The sequence below is a fragment of the Podarcis pityusensis genome (genome assembly GCF_964106645.2).
Source record: "Podarcis pityusensis genome assembly, chromosome: 2".
Classification (NCBI taxonomy): Eukaryota; Metazoa; Chordata; class Lepidosauria; order Squamata; family Lacertidae; genus Podarcis; species Podarcis pityusensis.
In genome coordinates this window covers 74,938,107-74,958,472 of record NC_138029.1, presented here as the reverse complement: position 1 = coordinate 74,958,472, position 20,366 = coordinate 74,938,107, and the positions used below count along the sequence as shown (strand labels likewise).

At 46.2% G+C, this 20,366-nt stretch overlaps 1 protein-coding gene across 2 annotated transcripts; it reads right to left on the bottom strand.

Moving 5' to 3' along the window:
* Positions 1-8,997: 8,997 nt before the first annotated feature.
* On the bottom strand, positions 8,998-19,025 carry GPR62 (G protein-coupled receptor 62). 2 transcript variants are annotated; one of them, XM_080996471.1, is made up of 2 exons: positions 18,301-19,025; positions 8,998-10,510 (listed from the first exon to the last, which is right to left on the bottom strand). In XM_080996471.1, the coding sequence occupies exon 2, from the start codon at positions 10,406-10,408 to the stop codon at positions 9,173-9,175; it is 1,236 nt and encodes a 411-aa protein (XP_080852597.1). In that variant the 5' UTR covers positions 10,409-10,510; positions 18,301-19,025; the 3' UTR covers positions 8,998-9,172. The 2 variants fall into 2 exon arrangements, with proteins under 2 accessions (XP_080852597.1, XP_080852596.1); XM_080996470.1 differs by lacking the exon at positions 18,301-19,025 and adding an exon at positions 12,048-12,188.
* Positions 19,026-20,366: the final 1,341 nt, after the last annotated feature.

Genomic DNA, 20,366 nt, shown 5'->3' with positions numbered 1-20,366 from the left:
TCCCCCTCCTCCTCCTCCCTCCTGCTGGATTCTACAAGGGCAACGCTGAGACCTAACGCTGTGTGCACATCATACATTTAAAGTGTATGACTTCCCCCAAAGTATCCTGGGAACTAGCTGGTTGAGGGTGCTGGGGACTGTAGCTCTTGAGAGTGGCAAACCATGCTTCCTAGGATTCTTTTGGGGAAAGTCGTGTGCTTTACATGTGTGGTGTGTGCACAGCCTGGTTCTAAGAAGGCAGACAGCTGGGGCTGCTTGAAGGCAGGCTGATGTGTTGGTGGGGAGGTGCCCCATGCGCCCTAATGGACCAACCTCCACTGGCTCTCACCATTACGACTGTGAACAAATGGTGCTGAATCAAGCATAGCAGGATCATCCATGTATCAAGACTCTAGAGACACAAACCCCAGTATGCCACGGTTAAAGAACAGGGCCTGGTTTATTCATATTACTATCACGCCCTGCCTCCCTCCCTCAAAGAACCTTGTGGGAGCATGCATGGAGGTTCCCGCATGTTATTCTCACTACAATCCTCCATGTGTTCCCTTGGATGTGAGTCCCACTGTGTTCAATGGGATTTCCTCCCTTGTTTAGTAGGTTTAGGATCCACAGACTAAGTTAGGCAGTGGACTGCCCCAGAGTGACCCAGCGACATCAGCAGCTGAATGGGGATTTGAGCCTTGTCTTCTCAGTCTGACATTCTGTCCACAAAGCTGCACTGGCCCCTTGAAACAATTCTGTAGTGGTGCGGGAGCTGGGGCCACCACTTCCAAGGTTGCTGCCATGTTCCTAACGTTGCCTATGGAACCTCTGCCAACATACGCCAGTGCCACCTTCCTCTCATTTCAGCACCATGCCACCTGTCCTAGACCATCTCAATAACTTGCCCATGATGGATGTGCCAAAGGAAATGTGGGAGCAGGAGGAGAGGAGAGGTGGCAAAAGGGAGGAATGGCAGCTGCCTTATTGGGAGAGCATTTTGGCATAGCAGGCCAGTGTCTAGTGCGCCCTAAGCCAGGCCATCTTCAGTGAGGGCAGCCTGTTGCTATGTGGATGAGAGACATGGGAACCCTCCCTTGCCTTATGCTCTCCGTTGCCACAGCAACCGCAGAAGGGGTGTTTACTTGCCAGCATGTTGGGCTCACGGGGCCAGCTGCAGACATGTGCAACCGACAGAGCAAAATGATAATGTCGCACACTGCTATAGAGGAATGCTGCGTTTTCATGGGCGGATCAGAGCTTGCAAAAACTGCTTACTGCCAGAAGAAGGCTTCAGTGTGGACCAACCATCCCCTGCTGGAACTGTTTGGTACTTGCCTGGATATAAATTGCAGGGCCTTCCTTTCTGCTAGGTCAGTGGTGAGTAGAGATGGCTGAGAAATGTGATGGGGAACCTGCAGCCCAGCAGATCATGCTGGCTTGTAACTCCTTTCAAACCCAACCAGCATGGATGATGGGGGCTGGAGTCCCGCAATACCTAGAGGCCCCACAGGTTAGCTATTCCTGCTTCATTATTACCGTATTTTTTGCTCTATAAGACTCACTTTTTTCCTCCTAAAGAGTAAGGGGAAATGTGTGTGCGTCTTATGGAGCAAATGCAGGCTGCACAGCTATCCCAGAAGCCAGAACAGCAAGAGGGATTGCTGCTTTCACTGCGCAGCAATCCCTCTTGCTGTTCTGGCTTTTGAGATTCAGAATATTTTTTCCCTTGTTTTCCTCCTCCAAAAACTAGGTGCGTCTTGTGGTCTGGTGCGTCTTATAGAGCGAAAAATACGGGTATATATCTTTTCCTGCCACTATCCACTCACTGTAGGTGTGTGCGGTATTTGAGGAAATAATCAGGAAATGCTTATTCCTTTCAAACTAGAATGCAGCTGCCGAATGGTCTATCCTAGTAACTACACTCATAACACAAACTAAAAGTTATCACTAATAAAACAACTAAAAGCAACTAAACAAATAGTGATCAACAGGCTACCTGCAACAGGCACAGGAATAATCAGATCAGGGAAAGAATGGCATGCAAAAGTACCCTAAGGAAAACGCGTTGTAAACCTCAAAGTTGGGAATCACATTGGCGAAAGATGGAACTCCACAGCGCCATCTGATGTCACAGGGTTATAACACATATAAAATGCTTTTTCTTTACTAATGTAGCTGAGTCCTATGTCTAGAATGCCCTCCCCTCTCAAGTGTGAACGGCACCAACTTTGAGGGAGTCATTTCAGCAATAAGAAACAATGTATGGCTATTCACCCTAGCATTTGCCAAAGTTTTGTCATTACCTGGCTGGTGGTGTTGATATACTGTCTGATTTTGTTTTTTAAGTTGAATCTAAATTAAATTTGGGTGTGTTTTTTTTCTATTTTAATGTTTTTCGTCTCTCTGAGATTGTTGAACAATGAAAAGCGGGGCTAAAAATAATTTAGATGAACAAAGAAGCAGATAGAATGGGAGGGAAGGATACAGGACCGGGGTAGAGGTGGGAAGAAAAAAGCAAGATTGCAAAGTCTTCCACAGATTTGTTGATGTACTTTCCTGGCAGATGCGTTGATTGTGGGTTCTGCTTGAGGGAAATCCTGGGGGTAGATGGGGGTAGATCCCACTGAGCAGATAGCACCATGCACATGAAATTCAACATCACGCTGCAAGAACCAAACTACAAGAGAAATAATATCTGTAGTAATGGAGCTGTTCTGCCAGTATAGATGTTCGCTGCCATTAACATGCTGTGGAATGCTTTCAATAACCACTGTGATCCCTGTGCCATAGCTGTACCACTCATTGCTAATAGCCGGTCATAGTAACAGGGATGAGCTGTACAATGTAGCTACTGTGGAAAGAATAATAATAAATGGGAATGGCTGCTCAGGGGTGTTGTCATCCCCTCTGTCCCAAAAATAGTCCAGAAGGCTCTCACAATGTTATACTTCTGGTCTTCCAAACTAGAAAAACTTCCAACGTGACAAAAACGCCTGTGTCCTAAGGTAGGCCTACTTGTATAAAAAAGTAATGTGGGGAGCTGGCCCTGAGATATTACGGATGTGCTTTTGTCCTCCAAAAGCTGCTTGCTCAGCCACATCTCTCCCAGGTGAGAAGAGGGCAGAGCTGTTGAATTGCAACTGTGCTATGGAAAATTGAATCCTTCCTGCAACGCTGTATATTATTAACTCAGAGGCCTTTTGCAGTGTTTGCCTTGGGACGTGCTCATCTAGCCAGCTTTTATTCGCGTGCGCTGCCTTTCTGCTTTAATAAATGTGCCAGCAGAGGCTGAGACAATGAAAGCCAGGCACCTCTTTGATCAAACCACTAGCACTGGCTGAAGCCCTTTGAGCAGTAAGGAATCGAGAATGTAGCTTCTGTTATTTACAGGGTCAAAGGCGAAGGGGAAAATATCTTGCTGCCTCCAGCACGACATCTCCAAATGGCGGGACATCATAGGAAGGAGTAAAGTGATCAAAGGGTATGTGGCATCATTGCATTCCTCTAGAGTTATCCGGGGTGACAAGGGGACAGGATCTGCAAGATGGCATGGATCTGAAGAACCACTGCCTTTTATCTTCCTCACACCCCTAAACCTAAAGCACATTCTGTGAAAGCAAAGCAGGAGGCAGCAGATGTAAGCCTTGAGCTCATCCCCTACCTATGCATTTGGAACATGGAGCGCAATCAGCTATGTTCATGCACGATTCTCCATCTCCATATGCATATCCACAACAAAAATGGGCGGGCAGATTGCATGCACGTACACACCCAGTTCAAGAGAACATTCAACATCATTTGAGAAGGATAGGTACAAGTGTGGGACTTGCTCCTATGCATCCCCATGTGAATAGTTTATCCACTCAGGATCTGAATGGATCTGAAATTAGTACGACTTACTTCCATACAATATGCAGTATGTACTGGGACAATAAACTGGCCAAAAGTGTCTTTCATGACTCCTAAAAGACAGTAGGCTATTGCAGTAAAAAAAAAAAGCCACAAAAACTTTGGCATGAGAATTTTACAAGATATTGCTCCATAGAACTGATAGACAAGTGAATTTCTGTGGCTCAAGAAATGATATAATAAAGTAAAGTGAGAGGGCACCTCTGAAGGCCATGTTCTCTCCAGCTGTTGTATTATTAAGCATCTTGCTACGTAGGCTGCTAGTAGTGGATAAATAGACAACTCCTTTCTTGGGCAGTGTGTCAAAACCGGACCAAGGTTATGAATATGGGGCTTACTATAATCAGTGCAACCTTGTTAGCTTGATGGGTGAAATTGTATCTCTACAAAGGGCTGCAATTATAATACAATGCACACCTTCTGATTCAAAGGTGACTGTTGGGGGGAAATGAAGAGAATATTGTTAAAATATAGATCCTGTGAATGAAACTAGATTGGCAGAATACCCATGATTATGATAGATGAGTGAAAGGTGGGCCTGTGTATTGGAAGGCTCCTGGTTAGTGAATTTGGGCACCCAGGGCTCTTGCACATGACAGTCAGTGGTGGACTCAGTGCACCTCATGTAGGCAATTTTTTCTTCAGTGTCCACATGACACCCTCATTGAAATACTGTTCCATATTCTCCCTTCCTGACCCCACTTTTAATCTAGCTTTACTGTTTCCACAAATACATATTTTGTTTGGGTACTCATAATATGAGACAGCATTTTGACAAGAATGACACCATGTTCTTTGCAATGGGGCTCTGGCAGTTCACACATAGGAGAACTTTGCGTGATCTGATATTCTGCTGGGAGTTTCTGCTAGCTGTCGCTCATTGGATCGTCCTCCTCCTCTCTCTGGCTGGGAGGCTGTGTAATTCCCAGTGAAGGAGCTTTAAAGCAGGAGTGGAGGTCCTGGGGCCACCCCATGTTGTTGGACTCCATCTCCCATCACCCCCAGCTAGCATGACCAATGGTCGGGGTTGATGGGAATTATAATCCAGCAACATCTGGAGGGCCCCATGCGTGCTTTAAATGAAAGTACCATAAACTACTGTAGCTTGCTTTATTTTTTTTTCAGTCACCACACAGATCTGACTTTGGACAGATTTAGCTGTCCAAAGATAAGCCATGCTTTGTTAGCCTAATCTGTCCTTAATCAAATACTAATGGAAGCAGTGGAGTTACAGTGATTCAGCTGTGCCAGAGACGGCTTTCCATTTGGGTACATGTCCCCAAATCATGTAAGTGAGACAAGAGAGTGAGGTAAAGTGTCATTGAAAAATCACCCACCAGCAGCCATTTAATGCTTTATTTGTTTTTACAACAGTTGGAGTTTTGTTTTGGATTTATTTATTTTTTTGCTTGCTGGATCCAACAAATTACAGAAATCAGATTTCCATTTTTTAAAAAACCAACATTCAGAGAAAATCTCCATAATGAAGCAAAGTGAGGTGGGTCGGTCGGTTGGTGCACTGCAGTGTAGTAACATAGTCCACCCCTGAGCAAAGTCACAGCATCTTCAACCATTTCCCCCACATAGACTTCTTCTACATGCCATGTTTGAATTTACAGGGAGTTGGCCCCATTAGCAAGTGTTTCTATATGGGTTTGGGGGCATTCTTGGACTGAAATGGGGAGAAGGAGTCTGTGGGTCTAATTAAGGGGCCTGCTAGCTCCCCCCCCCCCATAGTTATGACATGTTGCATGCGGTGGAAAGAAGAAGAAGAGGAGGAGTTTGGATTTGATATCTCGCTTTATCACTACCCTAAGGAGTCTCAAAGCGGCTCACAATCTCCTTTCCCTTCCTTCCCCACAACAGACACCCTGTGAGGTGGGTGGGACTGAGAGACTTCAGAGAAGTGTGACTTGCCCAAGGTCACTCAGCAGCTGCATGTGGAGGAGCGGAGATGTGAACCCGGTTCACCAGATTACGAGTCTACCGCTCCTAACCACTACACCACACCGGCTCTCTTTTCCATCCCCTGGGAGAAGGGACTTCAGCATGAGATGGGCCCAAAGCAGCCTTGCAAGGGAAAGTTGGGCCTGTTTTCTAGTTGCCCATCTTCCCTCAACTCGGCAGGAGATTGGGGACGGGAGAAAAATCATGTGTGTCCTAATGCTGAAGAACCTGTGTAGGTTACCTTCTTTCATTAATGTTATTAGTATGCCCACTCACACCCCTTTCTAGTCTCCTGAGAGCTTGTGGAGATCCTTTCTCAAATTCAGCCACAGCCATGGACAACTGTTTCCCCCACCCTGCAGCTGAAACTGAAGCAGGGCTCCAAGAACTCAGAAAGAAAACAACCACAGCTCATGGGTACTTGCCTTGCATGCATACGATCTCAGATTTAATTCTGCCATCTCCCTTTAGAAATGATCAGCTACCAGGTGGAACCATCAAGTAGGAGAATTGGCATGCATCCAGCTCCAGGCTCAGGCAACGTAGCTCACAACTGCTGGTGGTCCTCAGTGGGGATGCATGCACCGAAATGGGCTGGTGGGATATGGATGAGCACCGTGATGTGGATGGAGGTGTACATTTATATGCATTGCTGATCTGCATCATGTTCAGATGCCTGCTTTGGCACATAGAGCTCCCTTGTTGGATCAAAGGCAACTGGACTCCTTAATCAAACATACGATGCAAAACCAGAAATAATCTGAAGTTTTGCTTCCAAGAACAAAAGTTAGTTAATATAAGTGTGGATAGTAACTATGGCAGGGATGGGGACCCTATGACCTTCCATTTGTTGTTGAACTCCAGCTCCCAGAAGCTCAGCCAGCATGGCCAATGGTCAGCAATGATGGCTGCTATAGAGTCAACAGTGCCCGGAGGGCCACAGGGTCAGCATCATTAGGACTGAGCCTTCCTTCCTTCCTTCCTTCCTTCCTTCCTTCCTTCCTTCCTTCCACAAATGCTTCCTCTGTTGGGAGGTTGAAGGCATGTCATATTCATAATCCTTGTACCAGAATCATCAGCCCACAAGCCCAGTCCTGTGCAAGTTTCCTCAAAAACATGTCCTACCTGAGGCTTCCTCTGAGAGAGGTTGTGCGCCTAAGTTTGTAGCCTTGATACATAACCCAAAACTCACTGCTGGTGAGAAAGTCAGCCCAAGCCAGCTAAGCCACATCACCACCATCACCTCCATCTCCTGTTATTTGTATAAACAGCACCCCATGAGCATGCCCTTAGAACAAATGGAGTGTCTCCCTACTGATGAGTTAAGGACTAAGTCATGCCCTGACACAAACAACTCTTTGGCATCTTACTGTGACAGACCGAATTTGTCACATGGAGCCAATCAAGAGGAGGCTTTCACTTTAGATTAAGGCTGGCTTGCTAGAAGTGCCTCTAGGCAGGCAGGTACTGCGCTGTGTCGCTCAGCCGGCTGCTGGGAGCTGCCTCCTCCACCCCTGCTTTAAGTGTCTGCTTCAGTGGAACTTTCTTCAAGATCACCAAGGGATTCAGCTACACAGAACCAATGGCTCTGCTCAGCTGGAATGAATTGACTCTCGCTTGGCCTCATTGGGAGAACAAGGCCTACAGTGTAGGTTCGCCTCCCTTTCTTTCCTTAATGGTCCTATCTCTGACCAACCCAGGATTATTCACAAAGAGCATGGAAACTGAAAAATGCTTCTTCAGAGAAATTCTGTGAGCACCAATCACTCACTCAACACTAAGAACACTGGTGGGTGCCTCTTTTTGAAAATGCCTAACCCTAAAGCAGAGAAAAATCTGTACTTGGTGTTGCTACACTATGGACAGTCACATCCACATCATACATTTAAAGCACTATTATACCACTTTAACAATCATGGCTTCCCCCAAAGGATCCTGGGAGTTGTGGTTTGCTAAGGATGCTGGTAATTCTTGGGAGGCCCTATTTCCCTCACAGAGCTTCACTTTCTAAAGTTCCCCGGGGGATTGATAGCTGTCCTACTCTTGAATAAAAAACAAAAAATGAAGGGTCTACAGACTTTTCTCAACCCCCCTGCCATTTTTTAGGAAGACCAAGATTAATTGGCAACTGGCGCATTCTGCCTATGCCACAAAACAAAGTCAGGGGCAAGTGGCTTTGAAGGCTTGGATTATATTATCTGAGTTTGAATAATTTTATGGCAAAACAGCAGAAAACCGTCCTAAGAGCCATCTTAATGCACAAACTTTCAAGCATCTGTTTGCAAATGCAATGGATTCTGCCCCCTGTATCTACAGCTGCACATACACTATACATTTAAATCACATTCAAAGCACATTCACCCCCCCCGCCCCAAGAATTCTGGGCCCTGAAGTTCGTGATTCACACAGTTACAATTCCCAGTAACTATTAACAAACTACAGTGCCCAGAATTCAAGAGTTATTCTTTTCTAGGGCATATACAGTGGTTGTCCATTTGTTGAGTGTGATGCAGTGAACATTTCCCTACCTAGCATCCCTGCTTCCATGCCACAGCGCTGAGTTGTTGGGGAAATGCTGTTTCTTCTCCTCAACCAAAGCACTGCAGTTATGAATCCAGTGCAGATCATGGTTGTTACAGCTCTCCTTAACTTGGTGCCCTCCACCTGATAAGGACTACAACTCCCATCAGCCATAGCGCAAACAAACTGCTCTGGTATCAGTGGTGTAGCATAAATGCCACATCCCTCCTTCCCTATCCATGCCATTTTGGAGGGTTTAAAAGCACCCCACCATTTCCAATTACTTTTGGAGGTTGTGCAGGAATGCTCTCCAGCACTGGAGTTCACATTTTAAAAAATAAATAAATTACCACTGCCTTCACTATCTATCCATGGCAAAACTAAACCTGCCCTTTCCCAATGGTTGGGGAGAAATAGCTCTATTGGCCCACAACCAGTATTTTAACACTTACACCAACAAGCACTTTTGGAGAGGGGTAGTGTGGAAAGGCCTCCACTTCCAATATTATCTCTTACTGTCTGCAAATATAGTTGAGAGTGCTCTGCTTCACAGTGCCCCCCCTTCCCCCAGGTGGATGCCAACAGTAGCCTAATGGTACACCTGGCTCTGATCCCACCAGTTGCAACCATGAGCAAACAACCCGTTTAATCACATTTATTCTCAGAGAGAAAATCAATTGTTCAATTTCAGATTCCTCCCTAAAGGAGGCTTGGTCAGGTCTTTCAGCGCACTGAACCTTCTGTTCTTCCCCTCTTAACTTAAAAGGCAGGTGGAAAGAGATGGCTGAAGTGACTTGAAAGCACTGGTCTTTCGTCAGTTGGTTTCTTCTGGGATCTGTCCTGGGATCCGGAACCCCATTGTAGTCTGGTCCAAAGTGTTCCTAGGGCTGGAATTCACATATGTAGAACGGGTCTCTGTTGTGCAACTGGTCCTCTGCAGGAACTGGAGGAAATTCTCATGGATGGACCCTTCTGGACTGGAGATGCACAGCTCTTGGCTCAGGGGCTTGCTGAGGCAGTGTCGCCCCAGCTTGGACAGCTCTTCCCTGATTTGACGGTTCAGCAGCCCATAGAAAAAAGGGTTGATAGCAAAGGAGGAATAGGCAAGCCAGGTCACAATAATTTCACCATAACTGGGGATGGTCAAGGCAGAGTTGATGGAGCAGTGGAGGTGGAAGGAGAAGAATGGAAGCCAGCAGCAGAGGAACTGACCTACAATCAGGACCAAGGTGAGGGCAGCTTTATTCCCACCAAACAAGCGTTCTGGTGACGGCCTGGGAGGTGCATTCCTGGTTGTGATTATAGTGACTTGGCTGTGAATGGAGTCTGATCTTGGTCTGGGTGTGGCAGTCCAGGATGGGACAGGAGCATGCTGCAAGGATGCGATCCGGGCCACTTTGTAGATGCTGCCATAGACCGCAAAGATGATTAAGGTGGGCAGTATGAAGCAGAGAGTGCTGAAGATGATCACAAAGATCTTCTTGTGGGCACCTGGGCTCCAGTACACAGTACACTTGCTGGCACTGCTGGCCCCGTCGACTTGGGGCCAACCCACGAGTGCCAAAGCAGCTACGAGGATGGACTTAACCCAGATGAAAGCCACAACGGTAACTGCGAGCCCGGTAGTCATCTTGACTTCATACCTCATGGGGTGGACAATGTAGTAGTAGCGCTCGATGCTGATGACTGAGATGGTGAAGATGGAGGCACTGATGAAACAAACATTCAGGAAGATCAGAGTCTGGCATTCGGCGATGCTGTACAATACCCTGTTGAAGCAGGTGGAGCTGGATATGATCCCCAGCGGCATGACAAAAATGGCAGACAGCAGATCTACTAGGCAGAGGTGGCAGACAAAGATGAACTTCCTCAGCAAAGGCGTCTTGAGGATGACTACCATGACTGCTGTGTTGGCAACCAAAGCAATGACACTCAGCATGACCATGAAGAAAATGCCAATGGCCTCCTGAAACTGGGACACTCCAAGTGAAGAGAAGGCATCGAAACCCTGGGTAGAGTTGATCCTAGTTTTGTTTACCATTGTCCCCATGGTCTAGTTCAAAGTGACCTGTGTCTTAACAGCAAGAAGTACCAGTGGATGTCCAGAGTATATGTCACTGCCACCATCTTCCTTCCTGGTAGTTCTTGATCCCTGTGGAGAACAACAAATCTTGGTGACATAGGAATGACTGGAACAGAATGTGCTGCCAGAATCGAATGGGAGACAAAGTAGCTTGAGGGAACCAACCATTGCACATGCAATACTGGAACACAGAATGAACACATTGACTATAATGAGATAGGGATGAGACACAATTCAGTAGGACACACAATGAACTAGGTGAGGGTGTTCCAGTGGTTTAAATACCAGGAGGTCAGAGGGGGAAGCCCCGTCAGTTGCAGTTTTGGAAGACTATAGGGGGCATAATTTTGGGTAGATGGTGTTGGGCATGCAGATGTTGTTAAGGGCCCCCTAACTCCTTCCCCCATTACTGGAGCTTTGGGGTGCTCATTGCTATAATAATCAACTGTGACTTTATCTAGCCTGTTAAAAGGTAATTGAGGTGACTGCAGTTGCTCCTCAGTAGTGTAGCATAGTTTGCTGGTGGACTGGACAATCTGGTGGTGCTGGGCTGCAGTGCAGCTCCCTCACACACTGGAGCCCAGCAGAGGAAAAACATAGTGATGCTGCAGCTGCCTCTCCTCTCCTGCCCTGGGTCAGGCCTGATCCGAGAGTAGAGCTCTGGCATGTCAGTGCTGGGACATCACATGAGGAGCCAAACAGAGGAGAGGAGAGGCATGATGGGGCAGCGGCAGTAACACCCTCCCCCTCTTGGCTGGTCCAGTGGGTGTCCCTTCATTGGCCATGAGCAAAAGGTGCTGCCACCACCCCTGCCCTGAAGGCCCAGCTCAGGTGTGGCTTCTTTCCCTGCTGCTCTGGCCTTGATAAGGGGGCCTGTCATATGCCCAGGGCAGCAGCTCCCCCAGCCCCGCCCATGCTATGCTTCTGAGTGGCAGTGATGCTGATGTCAGGAGTGCAGCTCTGAGGTTTCACCTTACCCCAGCTCATGGGACACTACTGCCTACTTCAACCTTCTGCCAAAGTAGGAAGTCCCCTCCTGCAACGTATGTGGCCTCAGCTTACAAACCTCTAATAAAGGAGAGCCCACTATCTTCTGAGACTGTCTGTTTCACGGTTGAACAGTTTGCACGATCAGGAAGTTCTTGCTCTGGTTGGTATGTGTGGTACTTTCAAAATATGGCAGCACAATTATAACCACATTCTCCGACAAGCCCTAGGTGAAGGCCTTGAGGGGCATCAGTAAATAAGATGCAAGGTGGTATTCATGTGGTTGAGCTAGCTTCTAACTTTTTTCCTGCAAACATTTATCTGGGCTGGCACAGGAAGGGTCATGACAAGGCCACAGCCTCAATATAATTCTAATTCTGTTTACTTGAGCAATTTTCTTATTGCAGTTGACAAAACCCAACAAAACCCAAGAGTGTATCCAGAAATCAAATTTCAGATTAACAGGCTAGCAGATTTTTGAAGTGGAGGATGGAATCTCCTTAGGTGAGATCCCAATAACCTGAAGAGCCATGGCAACCTGGGAAAACTTTCCTCAACTGAATACAGGTAACTGCTGGATCCTGCAGCTAATCTAACAGAGCCAATAAAAAATTCCTACCCCTTCACATTTTGGTCCAGTCAAGAGCCCCTTATTCTGAGAATGTGACGTCAGGAAGAGTTTGCCATTGACTTCCACAGGGGCAAGACCAGCCCCTTTATATGCAGGGCAAAGAAAATGAAACCTAACAAGCCTGCATTATGAAATCACTGCTTACACAGGAGCAGAAATTGATCCGGGAGGTATTAAGTCACCCTGGGCTGATTTCCCCCTCAGGAAAGAAAGGAAATGCTCCCAGGAGACACCTTATCAGGGTCATTCTTGGGAACAGGCAGTGGTGGTTCTTCTGCACACAGTGACATCATCTTAGTAGGTGGAATAAGTTCCTCATTGGTTGCTATGAGCTCTATCTTCCTGGACTCTGGCACTTTCTGGTAGAATAAGCAGTGTGTGCGCGCGTGTGCGCCCTCTTAAGAAAGTTGAGGATGGCTTATCTCAACCTAGAATCATTTTCAATCAAAACTGTCAGTGCTGTTGCTCTGAATAGTGTGTGTGTGTGTGTACACCTCATTCCAGTAGTTTTTTAGAAACAAGCTTTAGACTTCATCCTTGTAAATTCCCTTTTCAGTCTCCAGTAGGGGTATTCACCAGGCATCCCACACTATCCACCATAAATAAGAAATAAAATGAGAGAGGCTTCCTTCCCCCTCTAGATTAGCTAATCCTGGAAGTGACCACACTTTAATCCAGTAAAGTCAGCAAAAAAATAAAAAACCTATCAAACTAACATAAGAAACAACACATTGAAAGTTGCAGTGTCTACCTCATTAAGGAAGAGGCTTGCAATGATTTTATAGTTTAACCTCATTTATGCTAGACTGCTTGGCTGATGCCACGCTAAACCTCTGAAAGTCAGGTCAATCTCCCCGCCATTGATGCTCCCTTCTATTGTTTCCGTCACTTTTGGGGGAGGGTGTAATACTTTTACAGATATTCTCTCATTCAGTCCCCTCCCCCACCGCCCTGTGATGAGCTACCATGTTTGAAATCCAAGCTGAGGGCTAAACAAATGTTAGCATTCAAGATTAGGCCAGTTCTAGGGGAGCATGGGAGTGCCTTCCACACAAATCTAGCCCTACCATTAAGCAGAGTGAGGCAGTCGCCTCAGGTGGCGGAGCTTGGAGGAGAGAGTGGTGTGTGACACATACCCTGCACCCCTAAGCTATTCTGCTGCCCTCAGGTGCAGTGGAAGACACTGTCCCATCACCAGTGCTAAAGTCAGATTCAATCACCAGCCTGGTTTGCTTTTGTATATGGAATGTGAGGGGGCGCCATCTTGACGTTTTTCAGGCGGCAAAATGTGTCAGGCCAGCCCTGCTTCTGCATGTTGATTTCCATGCCACTCTCAAATCATCTGGAAGAAGGAAGCAAGGACAGTTTGGGGAAATGACATGCTTTCTTTCCAAATCAGCATTGCCAACCCCCAGGAGCAGATCAATGCTGGTAGAGGAAAGAACTGTATCATTATTCACCTGACCCACATTACCAGAGCAGCATGGATAATTCCACCCGTGAGGAAGGAACCTCCAACTGTTCTGGTAACATATAAATTAGATGTCAAGTCTGCTGTAGTAAACAATAACAATGAAAGCTTTAGCCATTAGCAGAGGTGGATTTAGGGTAGAGCCATCAGTGCAGTTGTATTGGGCGCAGTGCTGCAGGGAGTGCTGAAACAGTGCTGTAAAATGGAGCACGAGAGGCAGGGGAGCACCAAATTTCAGCACTGCACAGGGCACCACTGAAATTTGAGAGCCCAAAGTCCACCACTGCCTTTACAGATGGCCCCATTGATTTCTCTCACCCTCTGTTTGTATGGAGGTGAGTCTCCCAGAGCTATGGTCATATGATTGATACGAGATGACCCGAAGCTTATTTTGTGGTACAGGGCTATACTAATGCAGGCTCTTTCTTTGTCCCCAGTGCAAAGTAATGGGACACCATGGGACACCATGCCTGAAAGCATGGCAAAACATTAAGACAGAAATGTTGCTAGGACACTTCTAAGGAACATCTTCCCTGTTGCATGGAAACATGGTTTGGGATGGCCCGAGGCTTAATAAGCGATGACGACATTTTGTTCAGGCCCCAGTTCTTGATTTGGGCTCCACCTAAGGACATATGAGGAGCTCTGCTCAGCCAGGCCAAAGGTCCATCTAGTTCAGTATCTCATTATCACAGTGACCAATCAGATGCCTATGAGGAGCTCACAAGCAGGATCTCAGTCCAACAGCATTCTCTACACTTGTGATCCCTAGCAATTGGTATTCAGAGGCATACACTCTCCAACAGCAGATGCAGAATGCAGCCCTCTATAAGCTTATCCTTCATGAATTTGTCCTGAACGTTTGCATTCAATTAAAAATTGTGGAGTCACACACCATATGCTTCTTTCCATTGGAGAGGAGGGATTTTGATTGGGGAAAATCACACTGGGTGGTGGGTGGGCTGGGGAGGATCCCTCCCTAGCTCCACTGCTGTTCTTAACTAAAAATATTAGTACTTAAAAGTCAACCTGGGATTTCCCTTGTCTTGAAAAGAACTAATAGACACGTTTGGATTAAACAGGACCATGTTGCCTGAATACATGGCCAATTTCATATCGATCAATAGTGTCATATTCACACCCCCTTCAGATCTTTCCAGCCATTCAGAAGGCAAGCTTTTGAGAGGACTCAGCCAATCTCCCTAAAAATACAACTGCACCTAGCAATTTTGCTGGGTCTAGTAAGGCATCTTCTAGCTTCATTAACACTCTCCTGGCCGCCATACTCTTATCTTACAAAAACATAGCCACAGCACAGTCTTTAACAACATGTACACAGAGGAACACTGGCTTACTCTGTAAGTGACATGCATCCTCCCCCCTCCACTGACCTGTATGTATTCTAGCACACCTAGAACTGCATTTTTTCATACACTCTCATCTATCCATGTGCACACATACATGCACAGAGCCCAGAGGAGACCAAACACCGTTCTTCCTCTCTTCCAGGCAGGCAAGGTTAGTGTGAAATGGTGCATAGTCTGCTGATCCAGCAAAACAGTTCTCTCCCCTGCCTAGCAATAACAGTGGAGGAAGATTCCTCTTTAGATTGAGTTGCCTGGGCAACTCAACACTTGCTGAAGAGGGCTCTAGATATATTGGGCTTCACCCCAGTGACAAGACCATCCCAGCAACTTCTCTGCAAGGCAGGCCAGCAGTTTCTGCTTATGCTTTTGTAGCCATGCTGCCGTCATCGTCATCTTGCTCCTTTGCTCAGAATCAGCCTTGGACAAACTCCTAGTTAACAAACAAACTAAATTGTGGTGGTGACAAATGCTTGGCTCAACCCAAAGCTGGGAGGGAGGTAACTGGTTGGTCAGAGAATGGGAGATTGATGGAAATTTCTCCCTGAACCTCTTTAAATTATGACGGAAGGATGTATGGGATAGGAAAGGCTGTGGCTTTGAGATGAGCGGGGGGGGGGGGGCTTCTTAAAAAAATTGCTTGACATTTCGCTTGGTAGGACTCAGCGCTGGTTGCCCTAATGGACCAGTGCTTCCTGGCTTGAAATAAGAAGTAGGAGAAATGAAAAGTGGAAATAACACAACTAAAAGACTGGAATTCCAGACCCTCCAAGTGTCCCTATTTTCCAGGGACAGTCCCGGATTTACAGAAGTCGTCCCTGTTTCTGATTTGATCCCAGAATGTCTTGCTTTTCCTTAGGACGTCCCTACTTTCACTGGAGAAATGTTGGAGGGTATGGAGTTAGGCAACCCCCGAGCCAAGAGGATAAGTAACTATACAACATTTAGAAGACATCTTTAGAAGGAAGCCCTGTATAGGAAAGCTTCTTAATGTTTAAAGTTTTATTATATTTTTATATATGTTGGTAGCTTCCCAGAGTAGCTGCGGCAACCCAGTCAAATGGGCGGGATAATAATAATAATAATAATAATAATAATAATAATAATAATGGAATAGGATGCTCCTATTTTCATCAGAAGGTATGGAATTCAGCAAAGTCAAATTTCAAAGGTACCCTCTCAGTTAACAAGGTATACTAGTAACTTTGGGGGGTACTCAGTCATACTAGGCCCTAATTCTGCACATACTTATAAATCTGCCTCTGGCCCTTGATGATCCTGTGACAACACAAGAGCAGCCAGTGCCTGGCACAGAGCACACAGAGTGGGAGAGTGTGATCTGTGAGACAGGATTGGCTTGAGACCATCTCAGATGTTGCAGGGGCAGTTTTCCCCTCCCTAAAGGAGAGCGGCTTGCAAGGTTAAGGCAAGTCCCAAACTCTGCAATCTGTTCCACAGATTACTGCCTTTGGAATAAGTTTATTGAGGACTATATTCTCCTGTGGTATAAATTTCAGTGCTGACGAGACACTCGGATGTGAGTTGTTCCTCTTCTGTTGAGGGCCACCTCCACAGCATCCGCCAAGTGAATGACTCTAGCAGAAAAAGTGTTTGGAGCTGGTGGTCGAGGGCTATTCTTCCAGTATCTCATTCTATGTGTACTTGTCTCTGATGATGTAAACCCCTTTACTGGATGGCCTTTGGGGTCTCTTACAATGCTACAAGTCCAGCAGTTTGGAAGCCACTTCTGCATGAAGCAATCCCAAACTGCAGTGGGGCAGGGGGAAATGTGTGAATAATGCAAACACACTGAGGGACGCACTCAACTGCCCCAACACATGTACTTGCATTATTCCCATAACATGCCCCCCTAAGACACCAGATTGCATCATGTGGGGGTGGTTCTTAAGCTGCAAGTGTGAAGGAGGCCTTAGAGCAGCATTGGTTAAACTGTGGCTTGGGACCACCAGCAGTTCTCGGTGCACTTTCAGATAATGCTCTCACTCAAATGTTTAAGAGGCAAATGCTGAAGTGTTAGAGCGTTCTTTGGCATGCCCACATAAGCTGAATTGGGATCAATGTTCAGGTTCGATTTTAAAACTGTTCCCTCCATTTCTGATGTTCAGGCTCTGAGCGCTGCTGCTTGTGTTGCCAAAATGGCACTGTCTACACACACAAGAGGGAAGCACCAAGAGGCTTGAGAGGGCCCAAGGCTAACAAAAGTACAAAAACATTTTTAGGGCAAACACTCTAACAATGGGAACCCCCAAAACAACCCAATGAGTGCTACGTTCAGTAACAACGGAATAGTTACTGGCTGTTGTGGGGACTGGATGGGTGGAGGAATAGAATGGTCTTGAATCTTCAAGAGGGCACGCTCCAATGTTTAAGCTGAAAAACAACTGCTTTGGAGACTCTTGGTGGCTATCCTCATTGTCTGCATATATTGCATTATAATCTGGAAGCCTCTGAAGCAACCTCCCACATGGTGTCCGTAAGATAAGACAATGGGGTGATCCACAAAGATCAGGCAAGTGCAAATAGTGACCTACAATAAAATAAAACAGGTTGCAAGGAAGGGGGATGAAACAGCTTTGCAGAAAGGATGTAGGAAAGTGGGGGAGGGGGTATAAATCCAAAAAAATCTGAAGCAAGCCAACAAACTAACTTGAAAAATCACCTCCATAATTGATTTCACCAGTTTTGAAAGCAGGAAGGTGCTTCTATCAGAAACCTTCCTTTTACTACCACTTGGCAGTTTATAGGGCTTATACAAGTATATATCATTTATACCCTTTATTCCTCGCTGCTGTATCAACTACCGAATTGTCATTTTAGACTGCAAACTCCTTTTCACCAAGGTAAGGCAGTTCTTTCCATTTCTCCTCTTGAGCAGCTTTTCTATCACAACCTTCCTTTTTTTTCGCTCTTCATTTCAGTTTCTACTCTCTCTCCTTGAATGCAGATGAGCCAATTTTGACCTAGCATTTCAAGCAAAGGCTTTGCTTGTGCCTTCTTACCAGGGTATTTCTAGATTTCCCTGCCCCTTCTGGAATGTCACACCCTATACATTGCAGATACGAAACTGGAGAAGATGAAGGAAGCTGTTTCCCTCAAAAGGTCCAGGGAGCCCGTTCAGTGGAAGGGGCTTGTATTGCTGAGGAACATAGGAAACTGCCTTATACCGAGTCAGACCTCTGGTCCAACTGGCTCAGTTTTGCCTGCACTAACTGGCAGCAGCTCTCCAGGGTTTCAGGCATACTGGGAATTGAACAGGTGACCTTCTGCATGCAGAGCAGATGATCTGCCATTGCACTTCTCCTTACCAGATGAGGTATGTGCCTTTGCCCCAATGCTGTCTCAGACCTACATCCTCCCCAGAAGGACCCACAAAGAAGTCACTCACCTAAGTCGAGTGAGGCTGATGGTCCTTCACTGGCCAGCAGCATCTCTGGCTTCTGTCTCCTCCAGAGCAGCGAGTTCTTCATAACTTCCCAGCAAGGGCAGGAGTAGCGGCTTCAGATCTCACCCCTCCTTCTCAGGAGCTGACAGGCTTATCAGTTTTCCATGCTCTGCTGTGATGTCCATTTTCCTAGACAGCAAACCGGTGATGCTCCGCTGGCTTTCGTACCAGCTCCATGAATGGGGGAACAAGGACTATTGTCCTGTTTACAATGATCTGCTTTGTTTGTGGAATCAAAGTCCTTTCCTGCTGCAGGGAGAAGGCAGCTTAAGCAAGGCAATTATTGCACCCTGGAGGTAGCCCAAGACTAGGAAGAGGAGATGCACAAAATCCCTAGGAAGGGGTTGCTGCTGTTGAATTCTCCGCACCTGGAATGGGGCTGGGAGGCTGCTGCTGCTGCTGCAGTAGTGACTGCTGTTTCACTGTGGATGGCACAGGCTGTCACATCTGGGCTTTGCCTGGCCTTTTAAAGCACTGTCTGTCATTCAGAGAGAATTCTACTGGGTCCTAAGCACCTCCCCCCACAGAGATACATAGGCTTGAGTGACCCAGGACACCCTGTTGTAGGAAATGGGTGTTCTGAGGCTGCTGAACCTCTGGAATTTTCAGCTCTGCAAGGAGGATAATTGGGCCAGCCATTCAGATTGTACAAGCCATACCTAAGGGGTAAAAAGAGAAGCAGGATGCAGAGGTGTGTGTGGTTTTTTCCCCTGCAGCGAAAGCAGAGCAAAGACAGCTCCCTGCTAGTTCACTGAGGCCTGTGTTACCAAGCGCAGGGGGGTTTTTTTAATAGGAAAAGATGAAGCAGTCTCTTTCCAATCAATGTAGATTTTGCACATGTTCATTCATCCTGTCCCATTTCCACATTAATATGATTTTTTAAAAAAAATTAAAACATGCAAGGAAATTCATATTTAAGTACTTCTACATGAATTTCATCACAAAATACACATTTACGATTGCACTTTATCTCAATGTATGTGGGCATTCATAAATGTATTTTTCCAAAATATTGTCCGCTCCCCCCCTCCACAAGGTCTGAGGGACAGTGGACCAGCCCATGGCTGAAAAAGTTTGCTGACCCCTGATTCTAGTCCAACCGCCTGCAATGCAGAAATCTCAAAGTATCCCAAACAGATGACCATCCAACCTCTGCTTTCAAACCTCCAAGGAAGGAGAGTCCACCACCTTCTGAGGGAGTCCATACCACTGTCAAACGGCTCTTACCGTCAAAAAGCTCTTCCTGGTGTTTAGTTGTAATCTCCTTTCTTGTGATTTGAATCTATTGGTTCGGATCCTAGCCTCTGAAGCAGGAGAATACAAGTCTGCACCATCTTCCATGTGAAAACCCTTTAGATATTTGGCATTCATATCTCTTCTCAGTGTCCTCTTTACCAGGCCAAACATACCCTTCCACTGTTTCTCTACTTTTCAGTAGAGAGCTGTATTGCAAAATTCTGAGAATGGTGAAACCTGAAGGTTAATTAGGTTTTGATCCGCACATTAGTCCAAGTGGACTTCACTTCAAAATTCAAAGAAGTCAAAATCCTCAAGCACCCCTAATTTCTTCCCAGCCTACTTAAAATAATACTTGCCAATTTTACAATATGTATAGCTTGTCATGTATATTTTATCTCGGACTCAGAGCCAGGTGACAGGCAAATGTTAAATGTGCGTACATTTCCATGAATTACCATAGCAAATGAGCAATGGCTCTTTGTTTCATTTGATCTATGTGACAACATTATTCTCATGATTGGCTCATAGATTAATAGCCAGCTGTCATGAGGGGACTGTCGTCAAAAAAAACAGGGAGATGTTTTACTGTCTCCCTTGTGGTGGTGGAAGTGTGGAGCTCTATTTGCAAAAGTAAGGAATCCCTGGCACACCCCTTCACTAGATCCCCCTGATCAGGTAGAGGGACAGCAAAGGCCATAGGGACAAGGAGTTTGAGAAGAGTCCATACTCTTCCCCTCACAACAGCTGCAACAACACAAACCATCATCACA

Excerpts from the sequence above, each read along its gene's own strand:
- GPR62 (XM_080996471.1), bottom strand. The coding sequence starts at position 10,408 with ATGGGGACAATGGTAAACAAAACTAGGATCAACTCTACCCAGGGTTTC.